Here is a 13150-nt window from a genome sequence, read left to right as displayed (position 1 = left end):
CAGTGAGCAAGCTGTTTATTTGTTTATTTCTACATTTGATTGTTTTCCTGACTAATCCTTTAATCTTTTTATAAAATGTCAGAAATAAGTGAGAAATACCCATCAGTTTTTGACAGCCCAGCATGACATTCTCAAATGTCTAATTTTGTCTTGCTATCAATCCAAAACCCAAATGTCATAGAAGACAAAGAAAGGCAGCAAATCCTCACAATTTAGGAGCTGAAACAAAAGGATTTTTGGATTTTTGCCCCCCCCCCTACCAGTGTTTGAGCTCATCAATTCAAAGATGGAAGTGTGTAATTCCATCCATCTTCCCGTTGTTTAATCCTGTTGCTTTGCTTTCTCATTAACTACAGAGTTGGTGGCCCTTTCTGATCCGGAGACATAGTTTCCTGGAGGAAACCATTCAAAAATGTGGTTGAGTACATTTTCACGTTTCGCCCTGCCGGCCCTGCAGAGGAGCACCTCTGCCATGACCTGCCGGGCTCTGAGGGCTTGTCGTAGACCAGGCCAGGCTGCAAGTCCAACACCCACTTGTCTGACTTCAGTGCAGCTCCGTGGGCAGCAGACATTGGGCTCAGCCTCTCTTCCTGTGGCTCGCCACTCGATGAGGCATGTCCGGGCCCTGGATGAGGAGAGGCTGGTTGAGGTGGAGTGGGAGGACGGAGGCCATAGCTTGTACCCGTTCACCTGGCTGAGAGACAACTGCCAGTGTCCACTGTGTACGCTGCAGTCGGCTCAGGCCCGGAAACTGTTGATGTCCGATCTTGACATCCACATGGGAATCAACGTTGTGGAGGTCACTAACGACAACAAGGTAGGCCACTGCCTTCACCTGACTTGTGTTTTTCTGTTTTCATACAAAAGTTATGAATGTTTTATACTAAGAGAAGAAGATAAATGTTTAAATTCATACCCAAACTGGCAGTGTAAATGTCTGGTTTACCATTAAGCCCCCTACATTAAGTGGTTTGCTTGCACAGTTTCACAATCCACGAGATGGTAATAATTAACATTTCAGGTGCAATTACCTTAACTTTATTTAAAACCTATTATCTGTCCAGTTATCTGTATACTTGTGCTGCTTGCTCTTTTTGACTCCGTTGTAAAAGATGGAGCTGGAGCTGCAATGAGGTGCTGTCTTCAAATTCAATGAAAATCCCAGCACACATTTCGGTTATCGCATCATGTCCATTTCAGGAGTCACATTCTCGCAGTTGAACCTTCATTTATATCATAAAAGTCATTGTTGCTTATCATTGTAATAGTTTTGAACCAGGACCTCCAGTATTTGGATCAAGAGGCTTATGTTAAAATAAGGTGTGACAAATTAAGTAGGCTACACCAGTTATTTCAGCGTGTTAGATACACATTTAATCATCATTTATCATCGTCATTTTAGATGAAATATTATGTATCGAACTGGAGTTGGCATCAGCAGATACTCAGTATAAAAAGACTCAGACTGGGGCTGAAAAGATTCAAAGTGATGTTTGAAAGCAAAAGTAGCAAAAGGGGAAATGTTTTTGCACACCGTTTTTCAATTTAAAAGTTTGGGTGTTTTAAGATAAATGGAAGTTACATGGGTATGTTAAGACTGTCCTGATACCCTACTCCCCCTCTGCTCCCCAAAAACTCACCCACACCCTCATTTCCTGCCGCCTAGACTACTGCGGTTCATTATTTACTTGCCTAAACGATGCAGCTACAATTGGTGCAGAATGCCTCAGCGAGGCTTCTTACAAACACCCAGCATCACTCCAGTCCTGGCTGAACATCACCGGCTCCCCATTCAGTATAGAATTCAATTTACGATTCTATTGATTACTTTTAAATCCCTACATGTCCTGGCTCCGCTTTACATTTCAGAACTCTTAACCCCCTTTATTCTGCACCGAGACCCCTCAGATCAGAGAATCAGATGTTGTTAAAAGTTTCACGGTCCAGGCTTAAAACAGAAGTGGATCATGCTTTTACTGGTTTAGCTCCAACGCTGTGGAACAAACTCCCCCTCAGTGTCAGATCAGCTGAGTCAGCACCTCAGCTGTTAAAAACTTTTAAAAACCCACCTGTACAGACTGGCGTTTTTATAATATTTATATAATGGCTATTCAAAAGATTTACTGTTGTTCTGTTTTAACTCCACTGTTTTCATTGCATTTTCTTTTTAAATCTTTTTTTGTTTGTTTTATTTCTCTGTTTTCTATCTTGCACCTGTATTTTATGGTATCGTGTTATGTGAAGCACCTCGTAACTCTGGTTTTGAAAGGTGCTATAGAAAGGTTTATTATAATTATAATTATTATTACTATTTTCCTGTTGTCCACCCTGTGTTGAAGTGAAACATCACAACTCATTCTGTAAATCCAATTATGATGAAACTTTACACTCTGCTTACTGTTTAAGAGCAACTGTCAGGTGACGTTGTCTCATTTTGTCAGGAATGTCATGTTCAGCCTGACCTTTTAAATCCTCCAAAGGAACCACCTTCATAAGCTGCGTCCTTCAGGGGCTTCAGCTCCTGAAGTGCGACACAGCCATAAACAGACTGCTGTGATGTGACAGTGCTGCCAAGCCACAGTGACGCTCTGTGCCATTTCCTTTTGTTGGTGAAAATTAAATGCTATAAGTTCCCAATGCGGTTCTACTGTTTCCTGTACCAAGACTTACTGTAGTATTATAGTAAACATGTTTTAAGTGACACAACAAGCTTTCACCTGGCTATAGAAAAAAAAGAAGCAGATGATCAACAAATCGATCTGCATTTAATTAGAAAAAACTGTTTGATTTTTTTTTTTTTGTATGTACTGTAGGGCTTTCTCAGTTGTATGACCTAAGAGAGTACTGCTTTCCTTGGCTTCAAGGGCAGTCTGTTCTGAAAGACACTCTCTCTTTCTGAAAACAAGTGCAATCATGCATTCATTTAAAACAGAAAACCCAGCAAGTATTTGACCTCATCATTTCCAGTCAATAGACAAGTTTTTCTCTTATTGTTTATTTGACAGCGAGACACCACACTTTCAGTAGATGGTTGATCACAGCAAAATATTAAAGAGGTGGCAACATGGAAAAAATCTGAAACATTTTGGCCAGTGGGGATCATGAGCTTTTTACCTTGTTACCAGTTCAGTTCTCTTGCCTTCCCTCCCCAGGTGTCCATTGTGTGGCCCGACCAGCACACTAGTGTGTTTGACGCAGAGTGGCTCAAGAAACGCTGTTTCTCTCATGCTGCAAGACAGGCAATGCAAGAAGAGCTCTTCCTCAATGGTGAGTCCAGCTTTTATATTTTCCATTTACACTGTACAAATACATGTACCAGGCTTTGTAATTTTAAAATTGCATGTAATGAACTGGTATTGGGTGCCAATTACTGTTGTATGTGTGTACAGCTGCTGTAAGTGATCTGTTGTTTGCACAGAAATGTTTGATGTGCATCAGGGGCTTAGATGAGATGGCACCAGCACTAAAACTATACACATACATATCGTTGTTGGAGTTTAATTTATGATGTATTAGGATGTGCTTATCTTCTCTTAAATGTATGTATCCATGTGTATTCACAGCATGAAGTCAGTGGTGTTGTGGGATATGAAATTGTAATAAGATAATGCACACAAACTGTAGAGAAAAAACATTAGTATAGATTGAACTGCGCTGGTCTGAAACTTCTGATTACTTTCTAATTGATTACTCTGCTGTTAATGTAATGGCCAAAGATCATTTTCGAAGGAGGCCATAACTAATAATGTGGCTGTATTGGAATTCACAGGATGAAAAAACACTGTCATGTATTGCTATATTTTCAAAAACCGTATCTGAGAACAGCAACGTCTGCTTGGCAGGCAGGGAGTGTTACGTGCTTGTACACAAGTAGCAAGCTAGCAGATTGATGAGGCTTAGCATGAATCACACATGGCGTGAACGTCAGATCCCATGCCATCTGATACACAACTTTATCATTAACATCCAAATCCCCAATTACACCGTCATATCTCAGTCCAACATAATAATAAAAAAAAATAGAATCCCAAATCCAAAAGCAGCCCGTTTTGGTTCTCCGATGAGATCAGACCTGATGAATTTCATACTTTATTTTTCAATGCAGAAATGTTCAAAGCTGAAATGTGATAAATTAGTCAATGTCATTGATTTAGCTCTTTCTATCAAACACTTGAGTACGCTACCACATTAACTCTAATTTATTGCAAAATACAAGATGATCTAATTTTCATACTTTCCTTCCAATGTAACCACATTGGAAAGGGTATAATTTGTGTTCTTTCCTGCATGACATGCACTGTCTGTTATGAAGTCAATATAAAAATTTAAGTGGAAGAGATTCTGCTTTGGCAGAAATGCACATTTCTGTCTAATTCCTGTTTTTGGTTCATGAAATCTACGCTTGTCCAACAGTCAGCAGAAATTAATTTGGCCCTGTTGTTTGTTGACTGTTTTGTCTTTTTTTTAATACATTTGGGATGTTTCTGGCATTGGCATTGCCATTATCACTCTCTTAATCTATCATTTTTTTCCCTAATTGATATTTTTAATTGAAATATTTTGAATTCAAGGGCAATAGTTGGCATGTGGCAACAGCAGGTATTGAGAGGTTATGGACAAAATGCTTGTTCACATCCATTATGCAATTAAGCAGAAGCTGTTAAGATGAAAATAAGTGTACGTTCTCTGCTAACCTTTCCTGGGGATAAAAGATGCCCCTGATTTAAACCTTTCTTTCCACACGTTTCTTTCCCTCAGGAACATAGCAGGGTTGTTAAGGAAAGAGGTTTTTCTTAAGACTGGAAGGAGAACTAATTTTACAGTACATTTACAATGGCCCAATACGCTTTACAGTCTGCCAGACAGCAGAGGAGAAAGTTCAGCAGTGGAACAAGGTAGCGGCACTTCACTGGAGCGGGGGATGGACTGTAGTCGGATTGTGTACACACACGTGGTCCTGAAGGACCCACAGGGCTGAGCGGCTCCTGCTCTGTCTCTGTTCCAGACTGATTAGGGTTGTGTGTGTGTTGCAGAGCCTTTCCATTCATGTTAAAGTGTAAACAGATCCCCTTCACTACATTATAGAGACAGATAGTCATTTTGTAGTGTAGACTTTTTTTTTTAAACCACTCAGCACAGAGCCAGGAGCGCTCCTGGAAGATACTGCTAAGCTCATACACCAAAACACAATACAAGATGACGTGCTCACACACACACACACACACACACACACACACACACTCCCTGGGTTTAATTATTTCCCCCTGAGTGCCAGCCTGAAATTCCTTGCTCTGAAAAATACTGGAAAGGTCTACATTCTTGAAAGATGGATGATGAACAGCATTCACCTCGGAGGATTTTTCTCATATTCTCACTCCTTACTTCTCCATGACGCTAACTCACAGAAGCACAGTCCACAGTTTAAAGTTTGAAGTTCTGTTTCCTTTTTCATGCAGAGCACCTTGGTTTTATAGGCCCAAGTTTGCCTGTTAAAGTGTCCTCAACAGTAAAAGTGTGCCACACACAGGACACTGTGAGGTTAAATTTAAAATGGGAGCGTAGGGGATATTATTCACCTTGTGCCATACCTCTGTTTTCATGTCTAGAGTAATGTTTTCTTCCTCTGCTTTTGCCGTTTCCATGGAGATGTGCAACTCAAACCGCAGTATGTCGTTTAGCAGCAGCTGTTATTGGTGTGAGATTTAAACCATTACTATTCATGTGCACTTAAAACATTAACAGAGAACATTTTAATGTGTGTGTTACACATTCCCAAATACAGGAATGAAACTAGAACATGTTGAATTTGTTGTCTTTGGTCATTATTTTTAAACAGTTAAGCACTCAGTCATCTTGACAATTTATAGTTTCACTTAAGGATCCAGTTGATTATTGCGCAAATTCTAGTTTTCCTCATTCACTGGCAGTAAATTTGACTCTTAAATGAGTTTCCAAGCATAATAACCTCTTCAATTAGATCTTCTGGTAGATTTTCAATTTGTTTCCTGTAGCGTATTTGATGCGCATGTGATTTGTCAGCAACTCTAGTTTATTGTCCTTGCATGTCCAATCTAGACAAAACTGAACCAAAGTACGGTCTGGATGTGAAACAGCGTTAGGCAGTGGACCTTACAGGCTGGCGTCTGTATGAATGCCAGAGTCTCATTCAGACCCCCTCCTGACTCTGCCATATGGAAAACTGATTTAGAGTTAGGGTCAAGAAAAGATCTGCATGTTCTTACCAAACACAGCTCACAGTTGTCAGTATTTCCTTCCTTGGGAACGAACAAAATCCCTGAGCCTTTACATGTAACCGAAGAGCTCTCAAAGACACGTTCTCGGTCCCGTCCAATATATGTAAGTTTTTAGTTTCAGTTAACTTCTAAGACTTTTTTTTGGATGTTGCCTTTCTGTTGTGAGATGCTATTGCCAAATTCTCCAATATCCCAATATGTAGTTGTTATTGTTTGGACACTTTATTTTAGTTTTTGCAGAGCCGTCTTGCTTTTTGAATTTCAACATTCTGGTTATGTTTAGTAGCTCTGCTGTCTTTTTACGTAGGTTTTGCAAAAGAACTGAGGTTTTACAGACTGATCATTTTGGGCCAGTCTGAGCTGGTTAGAGTTAGGCCACAGCAATCCAGTGTGTTATTTTTTTTATTTAAGCCAAGCTAGTGACGTGGTTCTAGGGATGGAAAGGTCAGTTGGCTGGTTGGTCAGTCCTCCGCTTTGGTCCAGACTGAAATATTTCAACAACAATCAAATAGTTTGCCCAGAAATTTTGTACAGACATTTATGGCCCCAAGAGGATGAATCTTACTGGCTTTGGTGATCCCCAGACTTCTCTTCAAGGGTCAACTTGAGGTTGACATTTTTGGTTTTTAGTGACTTGTCTTCATATGTATCTGTACTAAAATTTAATATTTAGCCATGGTGCCCAGAGGTTGAATGCTAATGACTTTGATGGTCCCCTGACTTTTCCTCTAGCGCCACCATTAGGTTGACATATATGCTTTTAAGTGAAATGTCTCAACAACTATTTGATGGTTTGTCACCCCCCTCAAGATGAATTGTTATGACTTTTGTGATCCCTTAATTTTTCATTTAGCGCCGCCATCAGATCAAAATTTCAATTTGTCCAACACTTGGCTTAATGACCAAATACTTTGAAAACCACTGACATCCAAACAGCTCAGCTGCACTTTACTTTGTGTACTTTGTGGTTGGATTGGTTGGTCGGTCCATCATTTTTGGTCCAGAATGAAATATTTCAACATCCATTGATTGCCATGAACCTTTATACATAAATACTAATGACTTTGGTGATCCTGTGACAGCAGGCTCACATTTGTGGTTCAGAGAGAAATTGTCTCGACAACTATTTGATGGATTGCCATAAAATGTGGTGCAGACAAATATTTAATTAGTCAACTACTATGTGACAAGAATGCTGTCAGATTTATTAGTGTTTTTATCAAAAGCCTTGAGGTCTGTTATTGTCAACAGTTATATCTCATTAAACTACATCTGATTCATTGATGTGTTCAGGACCTTTGGAGTTCACACCAGTCATTTTTTGCTGGCATTTGCACTTTGAACTTATTACGTCACTCGGAGGAGAATTAGGATGCTGAATTGCTCCCAGAACAACAAAGGCTTGTGTCACTCACGTCCTTATCTGCAATGACTCTTCCTTTTTGGTGATAAGTCTGTCAGTGATTTACTCAAACGCCTGCCAGATGCTTTTAATATTTGAACCATGTCATCGTCTCAGGCCTCCCATTTTGCGCTTGTCATGTTTATTTAGTCAGGGTGGGAATCATGACTAATTTTATGTCACTGGTATTTAAAAGACGGATATGATACAGGTTCAATGGACTTTTTTAGAAAGTAAAAATATGCCCAAACACATAGCTCACAGTGCTTTCTCACACATCACCTCACTTTTGTAGTTTGGACACGTAATCCTTCTTTTCCAATCTGCCTTTACGACCATTCTCTAATTGAGCAAACTGTTTAAATTGCTCACTCTGAACAAGGCATAATGGCATGTCATTTTTTATAACAAGTTGAGTCGTTTGCTGTGATCACTCATGATAACTGTGTTGAGTTGTACTAATAGAGGAAAGTACCACTGCCTGCCCTTCGTTGGCCAAACTCCCTTCACATTTCTTTCTGCTCTTCTGGTCAAAGTTTGATGTGGTTTCACGGTTTCAAGGCGGTTTCATGGTAGTTTGACCATGTGAAATCGATTTCCTATTCTGTTTATTATAATCATTGGCAGATAGTGTTTGTTTTGTTCCTCCAGTTGATTGATAATTTTGTATTTTATTAGCAGAACAAAAGCAGAGTTGGCTGCAAGTTCGTTCTGACGAGTGTTAGATTCCACCAAAGCTCCATGTTTCCATGTTACATTGATGCATTGGTCCTAATAAAGTCATACTCTACTCTACTCTACATACTAAGATTGGGATTGTTTTTACTCTTTTTTACTGCTGGGTTCTCTCAGTCAAAGTGTTAATGTGAAAATGAGTAAACATCTAGTACAGGGAGGCCTTTTGGATTGTGTTAAGGAACACGGTGTCTCACAAAATATGTGAAAGATAACCCTTCAAAACTTATTCAGACAACTTTTTTTTCAGCAAATGGCCTTCGTCAGGGTTTTTAGCAGAATGAGTAATACTGAATACAAAATGGCTGACACACTACCAATCATTCATTGAGGACTAGACACATAAGCCACATCCTAATGCAGGATCTGGATCCTCATTAGTCCTGATTTCTAGACTGAATACTGAATAACAGACCTGTCCCATTTCAAAGCCTCCCTCAAATTCATCCAAGAAATCAAGTCTTCTTTTTGAACAAAAATTTGGAAGACACAACTGGTGTATCTTTTACAAACCTCAGCATCCCATAATACATTCTTGTCAATCGTGATTTGAAGTGAAATATTACAGTTAAGTCTAAACTTGAGGGGAATTGTGGGCAATTTCCCGGTGATGAAAGTATCAAAAGTTGCAACCAAACTCTTGCACACTGTCTAATGAACTGCGAACGCCGCAAATAAATGTATCATTGAAAGTTGATCCATTCGTCCCTCTCCTACACACCTGTCTCATGAAATACTGTTCTTCTGTTCTGGTAATAAAAGTGTACCAATTTAGGGAAGACGTGCAGGTTTAGCCTGGCCATCAGTCTTTCATGGAGTAGGTTTTTCATATAAGGTCCATCCTCTGAATTGGGTCACAGCTATAATTGGCCACTTTACTGTCCCCCTTATACAGAAATTTCTGAGTAAAAACACAAGGCTACTCAATCAATAAACACACACAAAAAATCACAAAATGTAAAGAAAGTATTTAGGCTGAAAAAGCTACATTTTATTGAATTTATTGTAGAAAAAGTTTATAAGAGTCCAATTGACAGAAAACAGTGACGACACTGAAGGTGCGATGAGATTTCTCTCATTGTAACAGCTGTCGCTATTACATCCTCCTCCAGCCTGCCAAGAACGCCTCCAGTCAGTAGTAGCAGCCAAAAGTTGAAAAATATCTAACCTTAAGCTGATGATTGCCTGTCAAAGAAGCCTAAGCATTTCATCATGTCTTAACCTCAACGATCTGGTCTTAATCGATCTTAGCACCGCGCAGAAGGCCATATGTGATCTAAAAACAAGGTGGAAAATACTCACTCACAAGCAATTTGTAATTTATCTGTCACACTCTTTGTGGTACTTGGTAAAACATTGTGGTACCAACACAGACAGATGATCTTTTGCAGGCCTGAAAATTGTAATGCTCTTCTATCTGGTCTACCAAAAAAAAAAAAAACAGTTTAAGTTGCTTCGAAACATTTTAAAAGCTTTACTTATTTTTGTACAAATTTGACTATAAAATCTTGAAAGTATTGTACTTTAGAACTAACCCTTTGTCATCTGCCCATGAGGGTCCTTGTGGACTCTTTGCGGATGTCCAAGTGCAGCTGAAAATTGTTATAACCATACGCCATTTCCACATGTGTGGACACATGCAGAAACCCAGTGTAGTATAAACAGTAACGGGTGCACCTCCGCTTTCTGAGTCTGAGTATGTCTTAGATTATATCTCTCTATTTAGAACAGACTGTCCGAAGACCTAACAGGAGTGGAAAATAGCATCATTTGTAAACATGATATTTTTAAATTCAAACTTTTCAGCCTTACATTTGCTAAGTAAGTTTTTAAGCATTTTATACAGTCATTTTCACTTTTAAACTTTCATCTCTCTCTACCTTTCTACATATTAAGTTTAGATTTTTGTAGTCTGCTTATATTTCTACTGCTCTATTAATTTGTGTAGCAGCTGATTCGTCAATTTGCTGTCTGGCTGATGTTTCCTCTTCGCCTTCTGGTCTGAATTTAGTCCTCCATGTCATCACTCGGCAGTTGACAGAAAGGCTCCTGGAAACATTACTGCGGAGGTCCATTATGGGAAAAACTTGTATATTCTCCCAAAGCTGACCATCACTTCACACGCCATTAACAGCTCCGACAGAGCTGACTTTCCACACACGTGCTCTCGTACACGTGAACATGCTTGTGTTATCAACCTGAAAGGAATCCGTGGAATCTAAATCTCCTGTATGACTTCAGTGTTTTCATTTGTCAAAATTAGCTTTTATCATGGCTTATTGTGCTATAATAGACAGCTGAGTCTGTTTTTATGTAGGTCAGCCAAATGTTCCACATATCAGCTGTCTCTTTCTTGAGAAATTTGGCCTTTTTTCAACAAATGTCACTATTTTTCACACAAACACACACACACACACACACACACACACACAGACACACACAGACACAGTTAAGTTCTCAGTGCATTCCTCTAATTCACTGTATTTGGGTCAAATCTCCTTTCATTGTCATCTCTTTTTGCTATTTCAACACCGTTTACATCATGATTATAAGAACTGGGTTTTTCATTTTTTTTTGGTGACCCAGACTCTCTGCTTGGCACTTCAGATAATAATGAAATCATTGAGTATAAGTTGGCAAAAAGGATCTAATTTGACAAACTACCGCAAGGCTCAGTAGAATTTTGGGAACCTAAACCTGCCGAGGGAGAAAGAGTTGGGTTTGGATTAGTGCGCGGAGGGCCTGCAGCTCTCCAGTGAGGAAACACTGCTTAGTCTGTCTCCTCTAAACCGGGAAATCAGAGGCTGGCTGCTCTGTCATCCAGGTCTGTCTCATAAATAAAGGTGTGTTTGTCGAAACTAGGGGAGGGTGGTGTGACTCTGCAGCTCCATGGATACGCACAGACAGAGATTTTAGGTACACTGTGAAAACACAAACATATGTGCTAATTGTTAACTGGAATATAACCGGGGCCAGTTTCTTTAATTATATTGCAAATGTTTAGACTGTTGAGTAAAGAATATGATTGAATGTGTCTCTTCTATACAAGGACAAATAAATATGGTGGCAAAATATAGGTCACAGTTACTTTTGACTGTTTAGGAAAGAAATCATCTGAAAATTCTTAATCAGTCATCAGATATGTTGCTATTCCCCTTTAAAAATGAATTTAGAAAGTAACTTAGTAGCTCTAAGTTGTCAGGCTAATATAGTTTAGTGAGTTGTATATGTAATATGTATGCTATATCTTCTCAAGAACGCAAATCATAAATCAGATTTTATACTTGCAGCTGTACACAAGCTGAGTTGTGGGTGGAAAACCTGGTTCAAATAATAGTCTGTTATGATATGTATTCACTTACGCAAGCATTAGCAGAGACTAAACAATGATTTAGTACATATTGGAAAAAAAGTAACAAACTGTCAGTTGAAAGATGCCTTTATTGATACAGAAGCGTTCAAAAAATGGAAATATTGTACAATGGTTTATTTGAATCGCAGCTGAAATAAGGCATGAATGCCTAAGTTTAAATATTTAATGTTTTGCTGTTATATTCAGTAAAATCTCTAAGATGTGTTTTTGCCATAAATAACAGATTGAATTCAATTTATTGAGCCTATTTCTTAAAAAAAAAAAAAAAAAAAGGTTGTTTATGCTCATTTGACACTGAACCCTCCAGTGTGCATTCCACAGATGGCCCATTGAAGTGAGCTGATCCGAGCTCTGTGATAAAACTTAACCAAGACAAAACAAAGCTCTCTGGATGACTGCAGTGAATGAACCAGAGCTTTGAAGGCGCTCCCAGCTGCAGAGGAGAGCAACGCAGCCCTCCGAGCTTTAACAGAGCACAGTGAGGGGAGAGCTGCATGACAGCCACAGGAGCCGCGGCTTCAGGTTTCCTCATCTGGAAAAGCCACTGTAGCAGACCACGACCGGGGGGGGGGGGGGGGAAACAGGGGAGGGGATTATGCACATATACTATCTTGTCAGACTGTCAGAGGTGTCCCTTCAAGCACAGTCCTTCCTGTGAAAACCTCAGTGATTTTTTTTTACACAAATGAGCACACAGCAGAAACTCAAGACTGTCTCAGTTTGACGCCCCCTCGCTGTGTTTTCTTACACGCAGGTATTTAAAAACACACACATGCTAATTCTGACATCGTATCTCCGTTAACCACAGCTGGAAACTATGCAAGAGAGGGTTAGGTTGACACACAGGCCTTTGTAGAAGGAAAAAAAAAAACAGTGCGGTCAATTAGCGTCTGGTGAATAAGGGGGTATTTGTGAGTATTACACACCAATGAGACCGGAACATCAGCCTGTACTGCTGCAGGGCGCTGAAGCCAACATGAAAGCATGTTGGAGTTCAGATGAGTCATCTAATGTTGTTCACTTAATCTTCGATTTATTCGTCTTTAAGTCGTTCTTCTGCAACTTTTTCCAGTTTGTTTTCTTTTTAGTTCATCTTAATGCCTTTATATCAACAGTCTTAAGGCATCAATCACCGCTCATGTCTCTCTTTTAGTCCGTGAATAGTCGCTTTGTCACAAGAAGAGTCCACTCCTCAGAGAGTCACTGAAAGCTCTGCAGGGATTGACTTACTTAAAGCGGCTATAATCAATATTTTTATATAACCAATGGATCAAGTGTCTATTTTCACAGAACCAGCCTTAGGTCCCACATTACCTCTGTTCTTGCTTCCCTCCGTTGGCTTTCTGTAAAATTCAGAATCAACTCTTAAGACCCTGCTGATTATGT

The 13150-nt window shown here is 39.5% G+C and overlaps 1 protein-coding gene across 3 annotated transcripts in view; it reads left to right on the top strand.

Annotated features, from left to right (window-relative positions):
• The window catches only part of bbox1 (butyrobetaine (gamma), 2-oxoglutarate dioxygenase (gamma-butyrobetaine hydroxylase) 1), a 27148-nt gene that overhangs the window by 4793 nt on the left and 9205 nt on the right, over nt 1-13150 (top strand). For all 3 annotated transcript variants that reach the window (XM_044355405.1, XM_044355404.1, XM_044355406.1), the window contains exons 2-3: nt 357-817; nt 3153-3267. In XM_044355405.1, the coding sequence (XP_044211340.1) occupies nt 413-817; nt 3153-3267 (520 nt within the window). In that variant the 5' untranslated portion in view covers nt 357-412. The remainder of the gene's footprint in view (nt 1-356; nt 818-3152; nt 3268-13150) is intronic.

The sequence above is a fragment of the Thunnus albacares genome, chromosome 1 (assembly GCF_914725855.1).
Source record: "Thunnus albacares chromosome 1, fThuAlb1.1, whole genome shotgun sequence".
NCBI lineage: Eukaryota > Metazoa > Chordata > Actinopteri > Scombriformes > Scombridae > Thunnus > Thunnus albacares.
Note: the sequence above shows the minus strand (reverse complement) of the source record. Positions and strands in the feature narration are given on the sequence as shown.